This window comes from Pseudopipra pipra, chromosome W, assembly GCF_036250125.1.
Source record: "Pseudopipra pipra isolate bDixPip1 chromosome W, bDixPip1.hap1, whole genome shotgun sequence".
In the NCBI taxonomy this organism is placed as follows: Eukaryota; Metazoa; Chordata; class Aves; order Passeriformes; family Pipridae; genus Pseudopipra; species Pseudopipra pipra.
This window is the reverse complement of record NC_087580.1, coordinates 62,853,419-62,880,341: the sequence shown is the minus strand read 5'-3', so window position 1 is coordinate 62,880,341 and position 26,923 is coordinate 62,853,419. Positions and strand designations below refer to the sequence as shown.

Sequence of the window (26,923 nt, the reverse complement as noted above, 5' to 3'; positions counted from 1 at the left end):
ATCTTGTTTCAGTGAGATCAGACTGAGAAAGACTCGCTGCTAATTCTAGAGTGGCTCTTTCTGCCCCACACACCACCTAAGACTGTGTGGACCATTAACAAAATGTTTACTAAGCTTGTCATTAAAAGCAGAGGATGACTGCAGGAACTGGACGGAATGGATCCTACCATCATCTACATCCCAGCTACGAAGGACAATTTAGATTGGATGCTAGCTGAGAACGTAAGATTCCAAGTTGCCTTAGCAAGCTTTGATAGTAATATTTCAATCCATCTCCCTAAACACAGATTGTGGGCAGAAATGAGTAGTTTACCTTTAAAGGTCACAACCAGATGCAAAAATGAACCAGTAAAAGGTCTCATGGCCTTCACAGATGCATCTGGGAAAAACAAAAAAGGCTGCAATGACTTGAGTAAATCCTGCCACAGAACAGTGGGAACGAGAAGTACAGACCATGAACCAAACTTCTGTACAGGTTCTAGAACTGGCTGCCATTCATATTGCCTTGGGGAAATTTTCCGAACAACTTTTTAATGTTGTAACTAGTTCCTGTTATACTATAATCTCCCGTTTTGAGAGTTAATTTCTTCAAGATATTGTTAACCCTCACCTGTTGTTTGAAATGCGTTCTGCTTGGTTTCTTGTGATTCATAGAAAGTTTGATTTCTATATAATACACACAAAATCACATGCTAACATGCCAGGACCAATGACTGACAAAAACTGAGATACACATCCACAAAACATAACTGCCACAGTATCCACTGAACAAAACACCAAAAGTGTAAAACACACTGGCTTAGTTGCTTAGCAACCTTTGGTACCCCAAAGCAGATTAACACTAATAATAAATCAGCTTCACCTCCTATCAAATAGGAAAATTCTCACGTCACAAGCATTTCCACACTAACCCATAAGACAGGCAATTATTTAAAGAGCACGTCACACACTGAAACACATGTTCAATGAACAACAAAAAAGGGGAAGAATCTGTATAGCCTGCAAGAACATCTGTAAAAAGCCATGTATGTTATCAATTTTTTAAATTGTGACAGCACTGAAAGAAGCAGGTATGAAAAGCAACACAGGCCCCAGGCTTGTGCCTTTCCCGAACCACCGGTCATGGTAAGAAACTTGAATTCAGGGCAGTGGACGAGACCATTAGATCTCGTCACTTGGAGACGAGGCTACGCCTGCGTGGCTACAAGAAAAGAATTTAAGTGGATTCCTTCCAGGTGTGTAAAACCCTATTTAGGTACACAATCCAGAAGCAAGAACCAGAGTAACGCAGAAGTTATAAAAGAGTTATGTTTATGTTTCAGGTTTCAGGTTTACATTAAGAGACAACCAATGTGGTAAAAAGCAGTCTGTAAAAAATCTGTGAATGTGTGTGAGATGAATGAGTGGCGGCCGCCGATGAATGAGAAGAGTGAATGAATAGAGTTGTTTGACCAGTCAAATATTAAAACACAAAACACCTCACAAAATAACATTACCCCCGCCACAAAGTCACTTTAAGAAAATTTAGTTTTGCTAAGCTTATCCTGTTTCTTAAATAAAGTTGAACTCCCCAGTTATTTAAAAACCCTCAGATTAATAAAGGTTATAAGTTTATACATGGTTGGGCTAAGGTCTCTAGGTTAATAAAGTTATTTCTCCAAGTTGCACTACCCTATAGGAATAAAAGAAAGTTTTAAAAGGTTTAAAATAGAAGTACAAGGGGCCAAAGCAAGTGATGTGCTGGGTCATTGCGAGCTTTGGTAGTTTACAATGTACTGTTCTGATTGTTTGCACAGTTGTTTTTACACTGTTTTCGTGACTTCTTTAGATAATTAAGAGGGGGGTGATGTAGGGAGCGTGTTTAAGGCATGGGGTACGTGCCGGGGCAGAGAAGCCCAAAAGAGCATGCACCGACATAGACAACCTTATTGGTCAAAGAAGTCACATGGTTTGAAGGGATAAAACCAGCACCGAATTTGAAATAAATCCTCTTTGTTCACCATCTCACAAAGAGCGTGCTTCCTTCTTTACCATGTAAAGTACCGCCACGCTACAAAGGAGGACTCTGGAAATTACAGGCCTGTCAGTCTCACTTCAGTGCCCAGTAAAATCATGGAAGAAATTACTCTGGGAAGTATTGAAAAACACCTGTAGGACAACATGGTCTTTGGTCACAGCCAGCCAGCACAGCTTCATGAGGGAAAAGTCCTACTTTTCGAACCTGATTTCTTTCTACAACGGTAACCCACCTAGTTGATCTAGGAAAGCCAGTAGATGTAATAATTTTGGATTTGAGTAAAGCTTTCGATACTGTCTCTCACAGTATCATTCAGGACAAAATGTCCGGCACACAGCTGGATCACCATGTTGCATAATGGATGAGCAACTGGCTCACAGGTCGGGCACAAAGGGTTATAGTGAATGAGGTAACATCAGGCTGGCATCTAGTCAGTAGTGGGGTTCTGCAGGGCTCCATCCTCAGCCCAGTTCTCTTCAACATCTTCATAAATGACTTGGATGCAGGACTTGAAGGAATACTGTTTGCCGATGACACTAAATTGGGAGGAGCTGTTGAATCCCTTGTGGGCAGAGAGGCTCTGCAGAGAGACCTCAACAAATTAGGGAGATGGGCAATCACCAACCACATGAAGTTTAACAAGGGCAAGTGCTGGATTCTGCACCTGGGATGGGGCAACCCAGGTTGTATGTATAGACTAGGGAATGAGAGACTGGAGAGCAGTGCCTGTGGGGTCCTGGTCGATGGCAAGTTGATTATGAATTAGCAGTGTGCCCTGGCAGCCAGGAGGGCCAACTGTGTCCTGGGGGGCATCAAGCACAGCATTGCCAGCTGGTTGAGGGAGGTGATTGTCCTGCTCTGCACTTGTGTGGCCTCACCTTGAGTACTGTGCGCAGTTTTGGTCACCACAATATAAAAGTGGCATTAAGCTATTAGAGGGCCATGAGGATGGTGAAGGGTCTGGAGGGGAAGCAGCTGAAGTCACTTGGTTTGTTCAGCCTGGAGGAGACTGAGAGGAGACCTCATCATGTTCTTCAAGGAGACCTCATCGTCTTCAACGTCCTCACAAGGGGAAGTGGAGGGGCAGGTACCAATCTCTTCACTTTTGTGACCAGTGACAGGACTCGAGGAAACAGCTTGAAGCTGAGTCAGGGGAGGTTTAGATTGGATATCAGGAAAAGGTTTTTCACCCAGAGGGTGATTGTGCACTGGAACAGGCTCCCTAGGGAAGTGGTCACAGCACCAAGCCTGTCTGAGTTCAAGAAGCATTTGGACAATGCTCTCAGGCACATGGTGTGATTATTGGTGTGTCCTGCACGGGGCCAGGAGTTGGACTCTATGATCCTGGTGGGTCCCTTCCAACTTAGCATATTCTATGATTCTATGAACTGTTGTCAGTTAAAACTTGAGAACTTAAAAATACAAGTGTTCCTAGTTAGGACTAGGCATGAAAATAAGAGATGACTAGAAATTATAGGCATCCTGTCCTTGGCAACGATGAAAGGTATAAATCCTAGTTATAGTGAGTTACTCTTTGAAATGAGTACATTTGATAGTAGTCCTGGCCAGTGGGGCAGCTTTCTTTTTATGAATGACTAGGTAAGACACCATTTTGCATCTCTTTGGGGGAAAATTACATTTGGTATGAAGTTGAGAGATGTTAAGCATTGCTTCTAACTGAATGCATTAAGCATTTGGCAGTTGGAACAGCATCAAATTTAAGTTTTTGATCTTGACCTATAAAATTCTAAATAGTACAGAGCCGTCTAAAGGTGTCCTGGGTTTGGCTGGGTGTACTGGTTTAAAAGTAAACTGGCGAGAGAAATGAACCCAACTCAAGAGAGATTACAAGTCAGAGTTACAATTTACTAAAAAGATTACAATAAATACAATGATACAGATGTATAACCCAGCACCCTGGGGCAAGAACAGAACAGTGTTTGTTAGCCCCTGCGCTGAGCACCACGTGGTCCCCCTGGGGGCAAAGTAAAAGGAAAGGAAACCTGTTGGTCCAGATGATGGTGGCAGTTCCGTCGAAGTAATGATCACAGTCTTGTCAAGAGTGGCAGTCTCAGTCCTGTTAAAGTTCTGGTCCTCCTCTCGATCCGACGAGTGGTACCAGAAGTCCCAAAACCCCAAGATTATATATGCTTAGGTTCAGGTGGGAATGCCCACTACCTCCCCCAGGGTGGGGAGTTTCACAATGGGTGATTTAACTCTGTGAGTCATGGGATATTTTTGGAGTCTTTGATGGTCTAGGTCTCTGCAGCTGCCTATTATGGCAGTCCATTATGGCCCATTAGCAGACATGACCCCTCAGGCTGGGTGTGAAGGTGCTAATGCCTCCCTGGAGGGGAATTATCACAGCTGAGTCATTGGTGTAAAGACAAAGAAACACTCCCCTGCATCACAGGGTTCTTTAATACCCAGCTTGTAGCCTGAGGTGTCAGGTGTGCCCTGGGCAGCTGCTGAAACAATCCATTATTAACAGTCCATCAGAAATGGCATAGAGGGTGTAGAATACACAGTTTTGGTTATACCTACATAGTGGTAAACTGGTCCTGGCCCCTGCAACTAGGACACTGGGCTTGACTTAACTTTCTTCATAGTAGCCCCTGTGGTGCTTTTGCTTTGGATTTGTGGCTAAAACAGTGTTGATAACACACTGATATCTCGACTGTTGCTGAACAGTGTGTGCACAGTGTCAAGACTTTCTCCATTTCTCAGTGTTCCCCTGCCCTCAAGCAAGTAGGCTAGAGGTGGGAAAGAAGTTGAAAGGAGAGACAGCCAGGACAGCTGACTGAAATCAGCCAATTAGCCAAAGGGATTCCATACCATAACATGTCATGCTCAGCAATAAAAAAAAAAAAAAAAAAGAAAAAAAAAAGAAAAGAGTATGTGTGTGTCTTCCAAGGTAGCCATTGCTCAGAGACTGGCTGGATATTGGCCTGCTTGTGGGAGGTAGAGAATGACTGACTTTGAATTCCTTCTGGTTTTTTTTCTGTTTCCCCCAGCCCTTCTTCACTTATTAAACTTTTTCTCAACACATGAATTTTCTTGCTTTTGTTCTTACTATTCTCTACCCTGTTCTGATGGGAGTTGGGAGAGAGCAAACAGCTGTATGTGTAGTTAGATGCTGGCTGGGGTCAACCCACCACAGACCTGATCTTTTTAACTTTGCCTCAAGTGCAATACAGTGTACAGACAAAACAATTCTTTCACTTGTTGAACTTGTTTTATTCAGGATGAGGAGATGCAAAGGAGAGCACTATACTAACAAGACTGCAGCTTTGCCAATGCAAACAGTGTTTACACTGGTACTGCTTCTGCTGGTATATGTGATCTGTATAATTTATTTATTTGACTTTCATTCTGATGGAAGTGAAAGTTGGCTTTGAGGACTTTTATTTCATAGAAAAAATGTTTCTGGCAAGATTTTTATTATAACAAAACTGCTGTTTTGGTTCTTTTGTTTACTCTAAACTTTGCAATTTTTCATTTTTTTCTTGTGTATGTTAAGCCAGAAGATCACTTTCATATCACTTCTGAAATGTTGTTTTTTTTTTTTGCAACTCTTGCAAGACGTGTGAATTGGTAGAATCAATGGATGAATGGTCTGAAATAGTTGATAATTTAAATAGTATAAAATATTAGCTGTATAAAATTTTCCCATTTAAAAGGTTTTGAGAGCAACACTTGGCTTTGCTTCAGTTGCTCCCTCCACTACTGCCTCCCCCCCATTTGATTGTTTGGGGTAGAAAGAGGTCAAAATTGAGGTAAGGGTAAGGAATGTTTTAATGAGTTTAACCTTTGGCTTAAACTGAAGTGTTCTTTTGTCATATTATGAAGTCTGTGAGTTACCATGCATCTGTATTTGCTTTTAATAGGTTGCATCTTGGGTTTGGGGAAGACTTTTTTGGCTGAAATATAGTCTGGTGTGACTGCTGTCCTTTTGTTTAGGTGCAAATTTTGGTACTGTGATCTGTGTTTGTCGTTTGAGAAACAGGTTAGTATAGCCTGAATTGAAGCCTGAGTAGGCTTAAAATACAACAGTCTCAGTCAGATTAGTTCCCTCTGGTTCTACTCATTTACTGAAAATGTACAAACTGGGGAGGAAAGAAAAAGATGGTTATAGAGAGCCTTTGTCCCCTTTGGATGGTTCAGAGTGCTTTTCTCGGGTGTGAGTTATTTTGGGAAACAGGTTATCTGAACCTGTGAAGCTTTACAAATTGTGTATTGGAAATAAGTAATTTGAGAGACGTTACACATGTAAACATCTGATAACATTATTTGAAAAAAAGGTTTGGAATTTTATCAGTTTCAACTGAGAACTTTCATTAGTTTCATAGCTCTGTTCTGTGAGAATAAATAGAAGCCTTAAATTTTAAGGACAGCCATTGTTACATGTTTTTTAGGTGGTATCATGGAAAACTTGACAGAGCAATTGCAGAAGAACGTCTTTGGCAAGCAGGAAAACCTGGAAGTTACCTTATTCGAGAGAGTGATCGGAGACCGGGTTCATTTGTACTTTCATTCCTTAGTAAAACAAGTGTCAATCATTTCAGGTGAGAAGTAAATGTTTTCTTTTAAAACACTGTAACCTGTTTATTTGTGGGTTCGGAACTTAGTTTTGTACAGAAAACAATTGTATTATAAATTGAATATCTTTTCTTTTTATCCATGTATGGTATAACTCTTTACTAAGGTTTAATTGTTTTAAACCATGCTACAAAAATTCCTTTACAGGCTAAAGAATGAAAATGTGAGGAAAACAACATCATTAGGATAGAAAAGCTCGTCTAAAGCTGTTGTGACTAAATTTACAGTAATGTGCAGGCTTCTTAGTAGTAATCAGATTGTTTTGAGTCTATTCCTCAGTTATTGCAGCTTACAGGACATGCTTTAATGTCAAAGTCATAGCAAATCTGGGTGTTCACAAAAAAGATACAAAAAGGAGAAACAAAGGTTATGTATTTAATAATATGAGGATTTGCTGTAATCAGCTTTCAGTCTATGTCAGAATTAGTTGTTTTAAATACAAGTATCCATTTATCTGAACTTGTAACCGGGGTTATTTTACCATTAGTAAGTTATATACATTAATTTAGTCTCATTTAGTGTAAATGACATGTTCTGGGAAGCACTTGAATGTAAGTCAGAAAGTAGTGTGCTGCAGTGTAATGTTCATCTTCACAAAATAGGATATCGAGTGCATCTTTAGCAATAGAAAAAACTTTTGTCAACTATCCAGATAACAAGAAATAAACAGAAAGCAAATTTGCTTCCAAAGTGAACAAATAGCATGCTCATGTTTGTATCGTGTTGTCTTGAGCTAACAATTCATGCTTCTCAGCTATACTGATTCTTGTTAGGGAACTGATTACTATGTAGCAGTAGTAGAAAATGAAATTACGTTAATACTTGTTTTTTAAGTTTGTTTTTAAGACTCCTATTTTTAATAACTTCTGTTTATTGTAGCCAATATCAGGTGTTGAATGTTCGTTTTTGTCCACCATAAAATTGTTTCTGGCATCTCAGATAGAAAACAGGAAACCATTAAATGCTACTTTCTAAGAAAGGGATCCTTATAATCTTTTCAAATCTTAAAGAATCTTTTTTCTTGGATCCATTAAATATGCGAAGAGATAACTATATGAAGGAAACTAATTTGTTTTCTGATACTGGTCTTCATAGAAGACATGCTTTTGGTTTCACTTGTTGACTGCAGAGTGTGTATGTTTTTGTTATTAAAAGGGCAGATGCTACACTCAAACATTTTTCCAACCTCAAGAATAGCAGTCTTGAAGTTATTTCAGCCAAATATAGGGATGTGCCCACTGTGTCCCACAGACTGGAAGTGTCACTTCCACCAAAACTTGTTCTCTGCCAAAAATGGGTGAAATTTTCATTGCTCAACAATCTCACTGATATTTGTTTCCTAAAAGTGATATTTTTAGGGTTACACTTTCCTTAAATATTTCTGTTTGACTAAAATATCAGTATTTTAGGTCAAAGTTCTCCAAATCACCTCCCCCAAGTTGGATATGGGCATATGTTTATGCAGCATATGATTGACAGAGAGTGTATGAGTCCATCAAAACTGAATTCTTTTTGACTGCAGTAGTATTTTTTTTGGTGAGTTGTTGAGTGATATAAAATATTGGGGAGGAATATCTTTATATTTTCATCCTGTCCTTGACAATTTTCTGTAATTACAGAACTCTTTGTATTTACTAGTCCTGTGTGTTCTGAAGAAAGGTTTAATTTGAAATTGGTCTGTTTTTCCCAAGTAGCTAGTAATAGGATGAGGGGAAAAGACCTCAAGTTGTGCTGGGGAGGTTTAGATTGGATATAAGGAAAAATTTTTTCACCGAAAGGGTAGTCAAGCATTGGAACAGGCTGCCCAGGGAAGTGGTGGAGTCACCATCGCTGTAGGTATTTAAAAGACATGTAGATGTGGTGCTTAGGGACATGGTTTAGTGGTGGATTTGGAAGTGCTGGGTTAATGGACTATTAACGTCCCATTATATTAAAAAACCCATTATATTAAAGATTTTTTCCAAGCTGATTCTATGATCCTAAAAATGATTGTTTTGACTCTGCAACAAAGAGTTCTGGTGGAAAGTATGATGTTTTTCCATTTACTACATAATTTATTGGAAACTGTTTTTAGCATTCTGCAAGTTTCATAAAACTGATAATTTCCCAATTTTTACCAAAAAATAATAGTCTTTAAGTAGATCAAATGTCTTGTTCATTTTTTTTCCTATGTGTAACTAAAGGAATCGTTCAATCCCTCTGTCAGTATTTTCTCCCTTCTCCAAGTTGCCTTTCCAGGTAGCTTTTAACATTTTGAAAGGGTGAGTTTGTAATATTGCATTTTGAATGTAGACAGCCTGCTTTAAAAACTCAACTTCATCCTAATTTCCTTTCAAAAAAACCCACAAACCCAAACCACCCCAACGATTTGTACCAAAAGATCTTCTGTCAAGATTCCTTTTCTTTAACAGAATTATCGCCATGTGTGGAGATTATTACATTGGTGGACGTCGCTTTGCTTCACTCTCGGACCTAATTGGTTATTACAGTCATGTGTCTTGTTTGTTGAAGGGGGAAAAACTATTCTTTCCAGTAGCACCTCCAGAGGCAAGTAGTAAAACTTTAAAATGTCATTTACTTAAATATTGATATAATTAATCTTGTATTCAATATTCATAGTTTTCTATGAAAAAAGCATTGTAGATGGCTTCTCCTAGTTCTAGACCTATCTCAGCATATGGTGAAGTATAAAGAATATATAAACATGGTTTTACTGATAGAAAGTAATGATAAAAACTTTTTTTTTAATGAAAATCTGTAATGAGAAAGCTAGATATCAGGTATTGCAGTTATCTCCAAATGTAGTAATAACATTGTACGTAATTTGAGATAAACAAGAAAATGTGTGGTTCTTGGCTATTAAAGAGCACCATTGTAATGTAGTTAGCCTCTAGGGTTTTACTCAGACTTAATAAAGTATTTCAAAATAATATTACTATTTTGTAGCAAAGATTTTGAAATACATGTCCTTGAAATAACCAAAGTTCCTGAAAGCTGTGCTTCTTTCAAGTGACTATCCTTAAGACAGTATCAGTAATTATCAGTAATGACCCCCCTCGAATAAAGATGTTTCTGAATGTTAAACTTTCATAAATTTCCACTAAGAGGAAGAAAGTTCTAAAGTACTCTTTCATAGGAATTACATTGTTGGTAATTTGATTTTTGTAGATAGCATGACTGATAATGTTAGAATGCTAGAACCAAAATGAGGACTTTTGCAGGTAACTTTAGGAATTGAGCATTTCCAGTTCTTACTATTTTTGACCCTTTGAAAACTTAAAACTAGCAAAGGGATACAAATTATTATTACCAGTCTTTTGCCTCAGAATAGCATGATGTTAGGGAGAGGAAGTCTACACTAGAATGAAAGGGAAAATTAATATCTTTGAACTCTTCTCTAAAATTGTAGCCTGTGGAGGATAGAAGGAGAGTTCGAGCAATTCTACCTTACACCAAAGTGCCAGAAACTGATGAAATAAGGTATGTTTTAATAATAGGTAGAAGCACATGTGAAATTCTTGGAGTATTTATAAATCCTAATGATTTAGGTATATGTTCACTATGTAAATACTTTCCAATTGCATCTTAGACTTAACACTCTGGGAGGTTAAAGGTATGATGACTGCCTTTTGTTTCTTTTCATATGATATATGTTATGTGGAAAGGATGCAAAACCAACAGTCCTATATCTAATAGAAGAACACATACTAGTTGCTTGGAATTAATACTGCTTTCCTGAGATGCATGGTAAAATAGTCTGTTCACCGTAAAACTGGGACAAAGTACACTGGTTTAGGTCAAATTAACATATTATACTCTTGTAATGTATTCTTGAAGATGGTATGTATTTTAGGGAATCTTGACTTAATTTTAATCTCATAATTAATATTTAGAAAGCTTGAAGTATTTCAGGGTTAATTTCAACCAGTCTTTCACACAATAACTTGTTGTGAACTTCTTTGTAATAGAACTGATAGCTGTTTATTGTACATTAAGATTTAGGTTCATTAGTAGCTGAATTCATTCTAAGTATTTTCATTAGGCTATTTTTATTGCTGTTTTATTTGTGCTCAAGTTAATGCATTTTTTGTTACTCTATCACAGATGAATTATTAATAGAAGTCATCATTGTGGGGTTAACTAAAAGGATTTTATTAATGATTAAACAACTATTAAATGGTAATTAATACTGTTCACTCAGAATGGGTGCATCCGTCACACCCTCTCAAATAAGAGATGTTCAGTAGAAAATTGCTATCTAATTTTGGATTGAACTAGTAGTTGATGAGCTTCAGTACCATGTAGCTATTGCCTGTATCCCTGATACATCATTTGACTTGATTGAGAAGTCCCTCTGTGCTCCAATGAAAGGTTTTCATATGATCTGATGTCATGGTTTAACCCCAGCCAACAACTAAGCACCATCAGACACTGGGGCAGTAATTTTCCTGGCTGGATGCCTTTTGGCTGATGTTTTGTCTTGCAGTTCCTGTACTTGAGCTTCTAGTCTCCAGGTAGGTTCACCATCCCACTTCCTTATGTCCTCCCCATGGTCACGCAGATAGAACCACAGGGTGGCATGTGGAGTGTGTCACTGGCAACCCTCTCCCCTGAACACAAAAATGCTGACTCTTAATAGCCAAGATGCTGGTTAGTATGGGTGAGGAAGACTTATCCTTCTTTAATTGCTAGGACAATTGTTGGGACAGTTTCTCCACAGCCAAGATGCAGGGAGGAAATGAGATTCTCTTTGAATTCTCAAGTTGGCTGGCCAATTCAACCACAGTTGGTGCTTTTTTATCTCTCCAGCTCATTACCGCTGGGGTGGTGGTGTACGATGTCAGTGCATTTTGTACAAACTTTCACCATGTGGACCACGTGCACAGGATTTCACCTGGCTCTTTGGATACCTGGTTGTCATCCACGTTGCTATAGATCGCCTCTACCACGGCTAATTCCCTCAGATACTGGATACCTCCCTCAGTGGTGGTCCATTTGCTTTGGGAATTTGCAGGTTCTTCTTTGAAGGAATATCTGTCCTTCACACTTGATGGAAGCTGCTTCCTAAGACTGAGGATTCCTGCCCCTTTTACAACAAGGGATCCCAGCTGCTGCGTTTCCTTACCCTCTGATTCCTGACTGTTGGCTCCAATATCCCAGAATCAGAGTAACCATATGATTATTTGTTCACCTGGTTGATGGCTTTGCCTATCTCACTGCTTGCTTAGGGATAGGGATTTTGTGGTTTCTGTCTCATTTATGATTTCATTCTTTCCCCTCCTGTTCTTGTGACTGCTCTGCTGCTCCCACTTAGGAGAAGCTTCTTCATCCCTTACTGAATGGACTTCTGCTTCCATTGTTTCTTTTTAATTATAGAGGTGACTGATATAGTTGAAGGCTGGGTCTCCGATTTAGCCACAGTGTCTCTTGGTATGTTTTCAGATCCAGAAGACCCTCCCTCCTTGAGGGTGCTGAACAGTACTAAACAGTGTTTGGTAGGTGCAGGCCAGGCCCCAGTACAATATGATAAGTTGTGCCTCTTTGGAATAGCCAGGGCATCTTTTTTCAAACGTTCTATCACTTCATCAGCATCTGGGAGTGAAGTCCCAGACCATTGGTTATAACGAGGGAGAAAACATCACGGAAGAAGGTGAAGGTGCCAATCTGTATTTCCTCCATAAAAAACCTCTCTGAGGAAGCATAATTGTTAATTGTCTCCATGAGACAGTTCCCAAAGTACAGTCATGGAATCAGTACAGAGCCCAAATAGCAGATTAAGCTCAAGGCCAGCGTTTTAATAATAAATCTCCCAGGCAAAACACCACTAAGCGCTACAGAGCACAGAAAATTACAAAAGCCAAAACCAGTCTTTAACATGTACAGTAAAAAAGGGAGCGTGGCACGGATTAGATAAATTAATGTTGAGAACAGATACATCAATACTGTGACCAGCAACTGTAACAGATATAATTATATTATAGGTTTCTTCTAATACCTTCTGGTCAAATCTGTTATTATCTCAAAACCTTTGAACCCCACGTTGGGTGCCAAAAAGGACTGTTGTGGTTTAATCCCAGATGGCAGCTAAGCACCACACAGCATCTTGCTCCCTCCCTCCTGGTGGAATGCAGGAAGAATTAGAGGGATAAAAATGAGACATTTGTGGCTTGAGATAAAGACATTTTTAATTGGTAAAGAGAAATTAAAAAAAAACTGTAAGGGGGAAAAATCCCACCCACCGAGAGGAAAATAAAATCCAAGAAAAACAAGTGATACAAATGAAAACAATTGCACACCACCAACAGACTGATGCCCAGCCAGTCCTCAAGCACACTGTCTGCCTCCCCATAGGATCTACTATGAAGAAATTTAACTCTATTCTAGTGAAGACCAGTATACCTGAGTTTGGGATTACACTTAAAGAATAACTTATACTAACCTTCCGGTAATGAAACTCTCTTGAATGTTTAATGCTTTGTATTTATACTCTTTTTGCAGCTATCTGCATGTTTTTTCAAGGAACTATTCTGTATCTCCTTTTTAGCACTTATCTTCATAGCCAAATACCTAAATAGTAGATATTCCATAGGCTTTATTATACAAAATTAGGTTTTGATAGAAATATTATTTTCTTAGACTATTAAGGAAATCTTTGATTGTTTTACTCGTGTTTAGTATTTGATCCCTCTTGATAAAAGAATGTTACTGTCTTCTAATGTTGTTGTGGTGATTTTTGTTTTATGTATCCTTAGTGTACTTTAAAGTATCTATTAGATTCTAAATGTAAATTAAAGGAGGATAAATATTCAAGTGATATTCATAGCTACTTAAACTGCATGAAAAATGCACATGGTGTGCTTGGGATATCAACAAATGTATGTTCCATGATCAGATTTTCTCAAATGTTTTGCTGAAACTATGCTCAAGAATTCACTGTGTTCATTAAACTTTGTATTATTATTGTACTTCTAACATATGTCTTATTGTAACTCTCTTCAGTTTCCTTAAAGGAGATATGTTTATTGTCCATAATGAATTGGAAGATGGCTGGATGTGGGTTACAAACCTACGGACAGATGAACAAGGTCTTATAGTAGAAGACCTAGTAGAAGAAGTGGTAAGTAATTTTATATTCAAATCTGTTGAAGAACTGAGTTTTGATTTTTTTATTAGTTGTATGTGGAAGTTAACATTGAAATTAAACCAAACTAGTGGCATTTAGCTGCCTGACTTTATGTACTTTTCTAAACATTACTGCAGTATTTGAATCTTCCAGTTTTTAAATAGTTTAACAAACCATTGTCTAGTTCAATATCCAAACAAAGTACATATTTATGTTATCCAAACAAGTTCATGTGCAAACAAATGATACCGTGAACTTATTAAGCAGTTCCCTAAACTCACCGGTCCTGATAAATAACTTGCTAGTCATTCAGTTGCATTCTTTTTTTTCGTTTGTTATGAAATATTCATAAATGTATAGATTGAAATTTTGCGGTATGTCTTTGTTTTCTTTTTTTTGTTTAAGGGCCAAGTGTGGTTATCAAAATATTGATGAGTTAATTATACCTAGAAGGGCTTATTCTAAGTCAGGAAGCTAATCAAGTGACATAAAGATAATTGATTTACTGCAGAACAAGAGATGATTTAATGGACAAAAACACCCACCCCACCCTCCCACATGCTTCTTTTAAAGAAAGTTCATCATTGCTTTGGAGTCCTGATGATATTTGCTTTTCAGCATATTGCTATTAGTAGAGTTTGCTTCACCTGTTTCTCACATCTATATCAGGATGTGAATGGCTAAATTGAAGTGGTAGTGTTAGAGTATCTAACTATAAATTTCTATATTAGTGGTTGAAATTCAGGAAAGTTGAGATTTAATTACCACATGTAAAGAAGGACTTGAACAAGAACAGAAGCAATCTTTTGAAATAATGTGTTATGACTGAATTTCCACTTAGTGAATGAAATTAAAAACCTCTTTACATGAACTGTGCAATAAGCCATCTAGTTCAAAAATGTCTTGGACTTCTTAGTGCTGTTTATTTCTACAGAAGGTCTTAACCTATGAAGTTTACTTTTCTAAACTCAAGCATACTGTTGTCATGCACTTAATATGTTAATTCTCCTATTAGGGAAGAGAAGAAGATCCACATGAAGGCAAAATGTAAGGATTTTTGTTTTGTTATTAAAAGCAAAGCATAAAACAACTGTTTGTAAACTTTAGCTATGAAATTGGGAAGGTGAACCAAAGCTGTGTGTACTTGTTTTTAATCTTAAGACTTTTCTTCTACACTAGCTGTTGAAGTTGCATAGGTCATTGACATGAAGCCTTGTATTAGTTATGCCTAATGTTAATGGGTTTTGCAGTGATAAAATCTTGAATGAGTCTCTGTGATCATTTTACCTAGGATATATACAGTGGAGGATGTGTTGTTTTCTGATTTGTGCGTGGGTTTTATATGCATAGTTTACCTTAGAGGTAACCTTTTTTCAGGTCTGCTCAACTCTAAGTGCAGGAGAGGGATCAAAGTATCATTCAGAGGAATGATAATGTAATAGTAAACGATATTAGCCTCATGTGCTAGCACTTTAAGTGAAAACCAGGAGACACTAGAATAATCTGCAGTGAATTCCAACTTGTTGAATAATTAAAAAAAGCCCAAACTAATACAATTTACAATGAACAATGAATTGATACAGGAAACTTGATTGTTATATTATTTTCAATAGTTAAGATGAGCAGCAAATGAGAGTTATAGAAAATTTCTAGTAGCTGGATAACTTCATCCATCCTTCATTTTCTTGCAACAATTGCAGCTGCTGCTTCCTGTATTTATTGCCTAGTTTGCAGTCTCCAAAGGACTGGTGTTTGAAGAAGGCATTTCTTGTGGTAGTGGTGTTTTCTTGGTGGTTTGTTTTTGTTTTTAATAGGGGAAAGAAAATGATTGGCATATGGCTTCAGTTTACTGGTTTCCAATGTTGGGCTAGTCAGTTTGGTATAGCAGCATAACAGTAGTAGGGATGCCTTCGAATACAGGATTTTTTTTTTTTAACAAAGTAGTTTGTAGCAGAATCTTAAATCTTTGACACTCAATCCAGTTACTTATGCTTCTCAGAATATTCCAGGGAGGCAGGGATTTCTGCAAATATTCCAATAGCCAGAGGTTCTCCTGTAAAGGTAATATAGAAAGCAAGTTAGAACTAGAGCTCTTTTTTGATGTGTAAGAGACTTTCTTTTACACAGAATCATTAAGGTTGGAAAAGACCTCATATGATCAAGTCCAACCATCAACCCAGCACCACCATGTTCACCACTAAACCATGTCCTCAAGTGACATCCACACATTTTTTGAACACTTTCAGGGATGGTGACTCCACCACTTCCCTGGGCAGCCTGTTCCAATGCCTGACCACCCTTTGCATGAAGAAATTTTTCCTAATATCTAATCTAAACCTCTCCTGGCACAATTTTCTGTCAAGGTCTTAGTTTTGTCCCATTTTGGGCTATTTCACAGAATCATTTAGGTTGGAAAAGACCTCTGAGGTCAAGTCCAACCTTTGACTGATCACCATCTTGTCAACTAGACCACAGCACTAAGTGCCACATCCAGTCTTTCTTGAACACCTCCAGGGATGGTGACTCTACCACCTCCCTGGGCAGCCCGTTCCAATGGTTAACGACCCTTTCAGTGAAGAAATTCCTCCTGATCCAACCTGAACCTCCCCTGGCACAGCTTGAGGCTATGTCCTCTCATCCTGTCACTAGTTGCCTGGGAGAAGACGTCAACCCCACCTGGCTACAACCTCCTTTCAGGTAGTTGTAGAGCAATAAGGTCTCCCCTCAGCCTCTTCTTCTCCAGGCTAAACAACCCCTGTTCCCTCAGCCGCTCCTCATACAACTTACTCTCTAGACCCTTCACCAGCTTAGTTGCTCTTCTCTGGACATGCTCCAGCACCTCAATGTCCTTCTTGCAGTGAGGAACCCAGAACTGGACACAGTACTCTAGGTGTAGGACACACCAGTGCTGAATATAGAGGGACACTTCCCTGGTCCTGCTGGCCACACTATGCTGTGTGATGGTACTCAAGATGATCTGTTCCATAACGTTGCCAGGCACTGAGATCAGGCTGACAGGCCTGTAGTTCCCTGGATCCTCTTGTAGATGGGTGTCACATTGGCCAACCTCCAGTCATCTGGGACCTCCCTGGTTATCCAGGACTGCTGATAAATGATGGAGAGCAGCTTAGCAAGCTCTTCCACCAGCTCCCTCAATACCCTCAGATGAATCCCATCCAGTCCCATAGATTTATGAGTGTCTAAATGGCTCAGCAGGTCACTAACTGCTTCCTCCTGGATTAGCAGGGGGTCTATTCTGCTCTCTGTCCCTGTCTACCAGCTTGGGGGGCTGGTTGCCCTGAGGATAACTGATCTTTCTGTTAAAGACTGAGGCAAAGAAGGCATTAAGTACCTCAGCCTTTTTCTCATCCTTGGTGACAATGTTCCCCTCCATATCCAATAAAGGAAGGAGATTTTCCTTGGCTCTCCTTTTGTTGTTGATGTATTTATAAAAACATTTTTTATTGTCTTTCACAGAAGTGGCCAGATTGAGTTCTAGCTGAGCTTTCGCCTTTCTAATTTTCTCTCTACATGACCTAACGACATCCTTGTACTCTTCCTGTACTGCCTGCCCCTTCTTCCAAAGGTCATAAACTCTCCTTTTTTCCCTGAGTTTCAGAGAAAGCTCCCTGTCCAGACAGGCTGATCTTCTTCCCTGCTGGTTCATCTTTTGGCACACAGAGACGACCTGTTCCTGCACCTTTTTAAGATTTCCATCTTAAAGTATGTCCAGCCTTTCTGGACCCCTTTGTTATTAAGGGCACACTTAAACGCATGCATGCGCACATACATTCTGCAATGAAAGGCCCTATTTCTAGTTTAAAAGACAGGATGAGCTCTTAATATGTAGCACATGGTATGTCATGCAAACTGAATAGCCATGCAACATCAAGTTGTTTCCTATAATCATAGCTATCAGATTGAGACTGGACAGATTGCTGTATTTTTTTAGGATGATGCTCTGATGCAGGATTACGGAAGATGCAAGGTGTGAAATTGAAGCGATTCATATTCAATGGTTAATAAAGCTGGGGTTTATTTCCTCAGCTTCCAGCGAAATTCAGTTTTAGTTATTCTGTATAGTATTTAACTTTCATTAACGTCCTTGGGCTTTGCATTTAATGATTCAAATAAATTGCTATCTGAGACTGGCTTCAAATATGCCTTTAATCTCTAAACATACTTGGATTTGAACATCTACTTTGCGTTGGACACCTGTAAAATAGATGTAGATATTTATTTTTCATTCTGTTGGTAGAAAAACAGAATCACTGAATAACATAACGGTTGCTTATATAATCTATATTTACTAGATTTTTTTAAACAAATATTAATTCATATGCACCAGAAATTACTTCATAGATGTCAGAGCCTTAGATGTCACAAGAACTAAAAAAGAGAGCTGATAGTCTTGCTTTCTAATTTTTCTTTTGATCTTTAAGATGGTTCCATGGGAAGATCTCCAAACAAGAAGCTTACAATTTGCTGATGACAGGTACTTTTATTTCAGATGGAAATACAGTGGTAGGGGAATGAGACAAAGTAATCCTTTGAGACTGTAGGAAAACCTGGGTTTTTTCTATATGAACTTATGAGCATCAGATCTGTTGTGGTTGCTACTACGTTGGAAAAAAACCTCATGGCTAAACATTGAGTATTTTTTTTATATTCTCAAGTACAGTTAGCTTAAGAATTCTAATTGAAATAGCTAATTTATTTTTAATTTTTGTAATATACATAAATATATTTTGGGCTTCATTAAAATGCTGACGAGAAAATGCTGTTCACAGAATCACAGAATATGCTGAGTTGGAAGGGATCCACAAGGACCATCGAGTCCAACTCTTAGCCCTGCACAGGACCATCCCCAAGAGTCACACCATGTGCCTGAGAGCATTGTCCAAACACTTCTTGAACTCTGGCAGGCTTGGTGCTGTTATGTACTTATGGGAGAATGTATTAAACTGCAGTCTCCTCATAGAGGAAATAATTTTAAAAATGAAAACATCAAGATTTCTGAGTCATACTGTCAAATACCTTAAATATGAAAACAAAAATCTTTAGTTTTTTTGAAAAAATTTCCAAAACTCTCACATGCACACCGTATGCTCTTGTAAAGAGGTGACAAAAGTTGGGGATAGGTTGTCAGCTACAGCCAAATGATTCGGCATTAACTTTGGCAGTTTAGTACTACTTCATCCCATTTGAGTGAAGAATGGGGATCACTGTTGGAAATTACATCAGACTTTCTCCTTTAAGTGTGCAATTCTTGCTAATTTGTACAGAAAGAGCTTTTATAAAAGTTCATAAATGACACTAAGATAAGTAACAGTGAATAACACTGTATTATGATATCTTTTCAGTTGGTCAGATGTGCAGTTTTCTTGTGAGGCCTTCAGATAATACACCTGGTGATTACTCACTTTATTTTCGAACCAGTGAAAATATTCAACGTTTTAAAATATGTCCAACATCAAGCAATCAGTTTATGATGGGAGGCAGGTATTATAATAGGTAAGTTTTAAAAGTTGGGTGTATTTTATACTTCTGTAAAGAACTTTTATAACGTATTGCTGATAACTTACTCATATGATCATAAGGTTTCAGTATTTCTTAAGGATATACTATGAGTTTTAAGTAACTTGCTTAGTAGTTAGTTTTAACTAAATACATTCTAAAAGCCTTCAAAAGCTTAGGTGTAACTTGTTTCTTTTGAAGTATTTTTCTCCTTCTGTAAATTATTTTCTTCACCCTATAAATTGGATTATGACGTAATTAGGATAATGCTGTGTTGTCTTGGAAACTACTATTTATTTATAATAGGGAGTTTTGTGTATATGAAAGGGGAAAATTAAAATGTTAGTTTTATTGGAGATAGTCAGTAGGGATTTTAAATTATAAATAATAGAAATGGGTATTGACAACAAAGGGAAAAATAACCTTAATTGTTGAAAAAAGTCATTAAATTAATCACCTTAAAATATCTGAATGATATTTTGGTCAGAAGTGCAGATCACTGAATTTAGAGTGATGAAAGTTGGGATGGGTTTGTTTTTCCATGGGTATAAAAATATGGTAATATGTAAAAAAAAAGAAATTTCAAGAAATAAGTTTCCCCTTTCATGGGAAAAGTTATTAATACAGCTCCATCCTTGAGTCTGTGACAACTCTATGAATTAGGTTATCAAAATTTCTCAGTAGTGAAAACTCAACTTTCTCTTTTAATTGAGGCCATTGCCTGTCACATGATCAGAAATTTTCTGATCTTGTTCACCCAGAACCAGGGCATTCTTCATCTTAATAGAGAATTTTTCTCAATTCTGGCTTGGCTTCTGAGTGGGTAGAGATCCAGCAGCTGGTATGTCTAAGAAAATGTTGAGGTCTCCTAACTAAGAAGTTCAGTGGACTTCATATGATTTCAAATGGACGATGGTTTGAGACTAAGCAATTGGAACTTTATTAACGTATGTATATCCCACACACAGGCTGCTTGAGTACCTTCTACATTAATCAGTCTGGCCTCCAGACATCCTCATTGAAAATCAAGCTAGCTGCAGTGTCAGCCTTTGAAGGTAAATCCTCTTTTGCCCATTCTCTAGTTACATGGCATATTAGGAGGATGACAGACTTCAGACACCCTAGGTGATAAACTAATTAGCAAATTAGTGGAAGTCTTATTAGTCTCAAATGGCTTTGCAACATTAGATAGTATAGCTCCAGAAGCTTACTGCAATAAGTTATTACTTTAGGAAATTAATTTCCCACTAGAGAAGATTCTTTCCTTGACACTGGATGGAAAACAAGATGAAAAGATTAAGCATCACTAAATTATGATAATGTGCTTTTAGAGTTTTTTTTGAATATTTTGGTACCTAGGTTGCAAAGATCTTCCTCAGTAAAACAGAACTACTTGGCTTTGAAAGACTTCTAGTTTTAGTTGAATGTTTTGGGGAATTGCTAATATACTCTTAGGCTCTAATTCTGTCCAAGTTCATATTTACTGAAAGTCGATAAACTTGGAAGTTTAAACAGTATGTAATGCAGTAAGATCATGCTTTATGGTGAACTTACCACTGGCTGTCACAAGAGAGGAGCCCCGAAGAGAAGATACAAGGACTCCCTGAAACAACATCTCAACCTTGACCATATTGATCAACATAACTGGTCTACTCTGGCCTCCAATCGGGAGGTCTGGAGACACACTATCTATAACACTGCTTCTTCTTTTGAGAAAGCACGCAGGATCACTCTTGAGGAGAAAAAAACAACGCAGAAAGAATTGTGTCTTGCAGAATGTTCCACCTAAGGAGTCCTGTTGTGCCTTTTGCAACCAGACTTGTCTATCTCATATTGGCCTTTTTAGCCAGCAGCGCACTTGTAACAAATGTGGGTAGAGCCCTTCCCAAATCTTCGTTCGCAAAGGCTAGCCTTGATGCAAAATGAAGGTGGTAACTGCCCCAAATTACTTACCATAAGATCTACTGCAGAGGGCAATAAATAAGAAGCAGAAAAAAAAGGAATAGCTTTCTATGGGCTTTTTTAATTCTTGTACTGGTTTATTTGTTATGGACTCTGAAAGAAGGAAGTCTTTAAATATATGAAGACTAAGGTGGATTGTTATATGGAACAGTCAGACGTGGCTGAAAAGCATCAAACAGCATTAAATCCAGAACAGAAATATAGGAAGTAGGAGTTTATGCAAGATAATGAAATTATTTATGAGCATTTCTTGGGACAGAGAGAATATCTGTGTTTATTCTTTATAATTTATCTAAAAATGTAGAGTTTGTCTTCAAGATGAAAAACTACAGATTGAAGAAGTGCTGCATGTTTAAATGCATGCATTAAACAGTTTTCATTGATCTTTTTTATAAGCTATTTCTTTAAATGCTCTGAAGGTATCTGCTTTAAATCTGATACTAGTATTAGACTAAAACTTTAAAAAAATCATCCGTGGTAGTAGTGTTGTTTCTCTTGAATATTCTTCTCTTGAGGCTTTAGTGATTGTAAGTAGGATTAAAAAAGTGGATAAAGCCAATCTGTTCTTTGCAGAGTACTGATTACAATTATAGCCACATAAATTATAGAACAAAGTTTTCCATACAAAAGTAAGAGCCTGAAGAATAGTTAGGAAACCAACTCAAATGCTGACTATTGTTTTATTTCCCAGGTAATTTAAATATCCAGGCATGGGACTGGAAGGCCTGCAACAAATATAAGTAATGCTATGTCTCCGACTATATTCCAAAAGCAAGCTACGACTCTTTTGGGTGATCATGGCAAAAAATTCCTGGGTACATCTTGGGAATCTAGTGTTCTGTGATGCATAGGAAGATGTCATGGTTTGAAAGCCCCAAAATCCAATTCCCTAGTCTAAGCCCCCTCCCACATCTCAACCCAATGTGAGATGGTTTCCAGACACCACACGAAACTTAAATGGGGGAAAGGGAATATATTACAATGACTGTACAAAATAAATACTACAATACATTATATACAATCTTAATTATCTCTACCATGACATAAGTATTTACAAGGGATCAAATCTCTTCTCCCCTCCAAATAAAAATCCAGGAGGGAAGAAGGAAAGATCCTTTTCACTCTCGGAGCAGCAATGTCTCTAGGGCAGCAGGTCTATCTGTTTCGCTCTTCTCATGGAGCAGCTGGATCTCTGCCAGCACACACGAGGGGTATCCAAGCCCCTCGGCCACTCGTCTTCAAATGAGGGTCTTCCTCCGTGGGCTGCATTTCCCAGGACAAAGGGCGCTATCACCACGTCATATCACGAAGCGCAGGGGTCTTCGTGATGGTCCTTATCTTCAGGGGATTCAAGTTCCCTACAGAGCTCTGTGCTCTGTCTCAAGCAGCGGGGGGGGCCAAGGTCACCCCCTCCGCATTCTTTCTTTGAGCTTTTTAGCTCCTCTCTGCAGTGCTGCTGCAGTTTTAGGACTTCCATTCAGTAGGAGTCCATCCTTTCCACTTAGGAAAGGTCACAAAAGGAGTTTGGGGTTTTTATTTCAGTTCTTACCCCAGCTTCCTCTCTCTCTGCTACTCTCTCTCTCTCTCTCTCTCTCTCGGCTCTTTCAGACAACTCTGTGTCTTCCTTGCTCAGCTGCATGCTGTTTCTGCTGCTTATCTTCTGCTGGCTCTTAGCCACAATCTCTGGACGCTGCTGCTGCTCTGTCTCTGCTCACTCACGGTGGAGAAAACTTCTTCAGCTTTCAGCTGCAGGTACTTAGCCCAGCCTTATGCTGTTCCAAGTCCCTGCAGCCCCCCCAGCCGGGGCTGGGGGGGCCCAGAGGCCCCAAGGGGCTCCGAGCCCCTTCCTCGTGGCCTCAGAACATGGCTACCACTTCTACTACCAAACTACAACTACCTTCTCTTCCGTTCTGAGTGTGATATGTTTATATTTTGCAGAAGCGCTCATTGGGTAAAACTTCAAAACTTCAAGGGTCACCACCCCCTGGGGTTTTACCGTTTTATAACTGCAGGGGGAAAAACTGTTTCCCCCCACCACAGAAGACTACTTTTTCCACTAACCTTTTCCCTTTGCATGTTCACCCACTATTCTGCATATTAATTGCTCAAAACTTCTATTAATGAGTATAGCTAACAGACTGTATTTATACTCTCATATGGAGATTTGCTTTCATTATTTCTTATATCATCACTACAAAACAGACCATATGTATGTAGTCTTTTAGTTGTCTATTTGAAGGTTCTAATATATAGGAAATGTTAAATATATATTGAGTGAATTATTTTGATTAGATGATGAAATAGTATTTTTCCATGGACTTCAGTAAAGCATGTAATTTTTGTGATCTTTATGTTTATTCCATGGATAAGATAGGTGACTACTGGGGTCCTCATCACTGATGAGGCCACACCTTGGATACTGTGTTCAGTTTTGGGCCCCTCAATACAAGAAAGACATTGAGGTGATAGAGCGTGTCCAAAAAAGGGCAACAAAGCTGGTGAAAGGTCTAGAGCACAAGTCTTATGAGGAGCGGCTGAGGGAATGGAAGTTGTTTAACCTGGAGAAAAGGAGGCTCAGGGGAGACCTTATTGCTCTCTACAACTACCTGGAAGGAGGTTGTAGCCAGGTGGGGGTTGACCTCTTCTCCCAGGGAACTAGTGACAATATGAGAGGAAAAGGCCTCAAGTTGTGCCAGGAAAGGTTTAGATTGGATATTAGGAAAAATTTCTTCACTGAAAGGGTCGTTAATCATTGGGACGGGCTGCCCAGGGAAGTGGGGGTGTCACCATCCCTGTAGGTATTTAAAAGACATGTATCTGTCATATGAGGACAAGTGGAGAGAGATGAGACTGTTCAGCTTTGAGAAGAGAAGGTGGTGCGGGGGAATCTTATCGCTCTGTATAAATAGAAGGGAGCAAAGAAGAGAGAGAGAGAGAGAAACTCTTAATTAACTCTGGTTATGCTTTGTTTGACACACCCCAGGATGTGGTTTGCCCTCTTGGCTTCCAGGGCACACTGTAGATTCCAGTTGAGCCTGCTGTCAACCAGAACCCCTAGACCCGTTCTGCAGGGTTGCTCTCTAACCATGGTTTCAACTCTAGTTGATCTTTGGTCTTCTATGTCTTCTCCCTTCATATGCAAATAAGGGCTCTGTAATCTTCCTGTGAAGCCTGACCTTGATTCCAGAGATCATACACTTTCTTTTTCCTTTTGAGTTCCAAAGGGAGTTCCCTGTTCAGCCAAGGTGATCTTCTGCCACGCTTGCTTGACTTGCAGCACAATGGGATTGCCCGCTCCTGTGCTTTTAAAAGGTGCTTCTTAAAAACTGACCAGCACTCATGGACCCCTAAGCCCTCAAAAGCAGATTCCCAGGGGACACTGCTGACTAGCTCCCTTAATAGCTTAAAGTTTGCTCTCTTGAAATCCAGGGTAGCAACTCTGCTGACAGTTTTTCTCATTACACTGCAAATTCTAAACTCAACCATTTCATGATCACTGTGGCCATGACAGCCACTGACCATCACATCTCCCATGAGTCCTTCTCTATTCACAAACAATAAGTCTAGGAGGGCATCTTTCCTAGTCAGCTCACTGACAAGGTTATCTTCCACAGACTTCAGGAATTTCCTGGAGTTAATTGTCACAACAATATGGTATTCCCAGTTGATGTTAGGGAAGTAGAAAACTCCCGTAAGGACAAGGGCTACTGATCCAGAGATTGCCTGTAGAGTAACTCATCAGTGCTATCATCCTGGCTGGGCGATTGGTAGTAGACACCTACTATGACAGCTGCTTTGTTTTCCATCCCCCAAATCCTCACCCAGAGGCTCTCAACCACATCATCCCTAACTGTAAGGGCTGTACAGTCACATCTCCCTTACATACAGTGCAAATCCTCCACCTCGCCTGCCCTGCATATCCCTTCTGAACTGCCTTCCATCCCAGCATTCCAACTGTGGGACTTGTACCCCCAAGTCTTGCCAATGGCATCATAGCTCTGGGAACTGACCAACACTTCCAGTTCATCCTGTTTGTTTCTTGTACTGCATATGTACAAGCATTTCAGATGTGCTCCTAAGCCCTCGGTGCTCCCTGGAGAAGTATAAATGTTTCCATTTAGCGTTGCCACCCTCAGGCAATGCCATGCCAACCCTTGGCTTACCTTCAGCTCTCCTGTTGGGATCCCCTTCCCACACTGATTCTAGTTTAAAGCCCTCTCAATCAGTCCTGCTAGCTTATAAGCAAGGAAGCATTTCCCCTGTCAGGACAGGTAGATCCTGTCAGGCCCCAGCATACCTTGTGTCTCAAAGACTTTTCCATGGTTATAAAAAACAACATTCTGGTAGAGGCACCAGTCCTGGAGCCAGGTATTGATTTCTTGAGTTCATCTGTTTCTTCTAAAGCTTCTCCCCCTTACTGGGAGGGTTGAGGAAAATGCTACCTGTGCTTGCTTTTGGAATATAGGCAGAAATGTAGTATTACTTATACATGTTATGGAACTTCCAGTCCCATGTCTAGATATGTAAACTACCTGGGATATAAAACAATATTTGAATGTCAGATACCACTTAATAATGTTTCATTTCTGATTTTAGGAAGTGGAGTAGGATAGGCATACCTATCCTACCACATATCTCATGCCACTTTGTCCTCTCTTCTGGATCCCTTTCCCCACCCACAACGTGGGGGAGCCCAGTTCTAGTTCCATCTCCATCTGAAGAACCATTTCGACATCTTGAGGGATGGGGAAAGGGAACTCCAGGGGTTTCCTCAGGGGTTTCTCAGGCCCCGAGCCTGGAGGGGAGAGGTGCCCTCCCCCCACGCACGTGGTCCCATGGCTGGTACAGAGACAGCACACCTACGTGGAGAGGAGGCAAGAGAGAGTTTATTGTTGGGGGTTGTTACATTTATAGGGTTAGGGAGAATCACAGGTTAACCAATTAGAAGTCTCAAGGGGCTTACAGGAACACCCAATCACAGGAAGGGGTTAACAAGGGGCCAATGAGAAACACCTCAATGGGAAACACCTCAGGACACCTTTCCCAGGACATTCCTGCATGGGAGATAACCGTTGTCGTGGGGGGTGTTGGGAAGAAGAAATGTGTTTGCAAAGAGACCACAAAGAGCCAGTTTAAGACATGTTTAAACAAGTTTCTCATCAGATTTAGTGCTACAGTCTCTTTCTTTTTTCTTTCTGAAATCTAACCTTCCTAAGAGAGTTTTCAAAAAACCTTGAAAAATTTAGAAGGGGGGCAGCAGCACAGGGTGGTGTATCTGGTGATTCCATGTCAAAGTAGAACATAAGAAACATTGACCCAACAGTTATACATTGAACAAACTTTCAAATTATCTTTAATTTGAGAGATAATTTCAGACTAGATAATGACTGGAATTGTTGGAAGCCTTTTTTATTTTAACTGATAGATTAATCCATGTTTTGATAGGCTGAACAATATGGGCTTAACATGTTAATTCTTTTTCTTTATAATTTAATGGCATATAGGGTAGTGTTCTGTCTTCTGGATTCTTCACTATTTGAAATGTCAGCAGTTAGAATAACCATTAATTCACTCATTAAGTATTAAAAGACTGGTACTACTCATTATGATGAGATATTTTTTAAATTATCCAGGTAGCTAGGATCTGGGCAGCCTAATAAATCCTATGTTAAACATATTACAATTACTAAAGTAACTGTAGTATA

The 26,923-nt window shown here is 39.1% G+C and overlaps 1 protein-coding gene across 1 annotated transcript in view; it reads left to right on the top strand.

Moving 5' to 3' along the window:
* LOC135404391 (ras GTPase-activating protein 1-like) overlaps positions 1–26,923 on the top strand; it is a 125,196-nt gene that overhangs the window by 35,973 nt on the left and 62,300 nt on the right. The window contains exons 2-8 of the mRNA XM_064639122.1: positions 6,433–6,582; positions 9,028–9,163; positions 10,026–10,096; positions 13,616–13,733; positions 14,755–14,786; positions 18,182–18,234; positions 19,103–19,253. Of these exons, the coding sequence (XP_064495192.1) occupies positions 6,433–6,582; positions 9,028–9,163; positions 10,026–10,096; positions 13,616–13,733; positions 14,755–14,786; positions 18,182–18,234; positions 19,103–19,253 (711 nt within the window). The remainder of the gene's footprint in view (positions 1–6,432; positions 6,583–9,027; positions 9,164–10,025; positions 10,097–13,615; positions 13,734–14,754; positions 14,787–18,181; positions 18,235–19,102; positions 19,254–26,923) is intronic.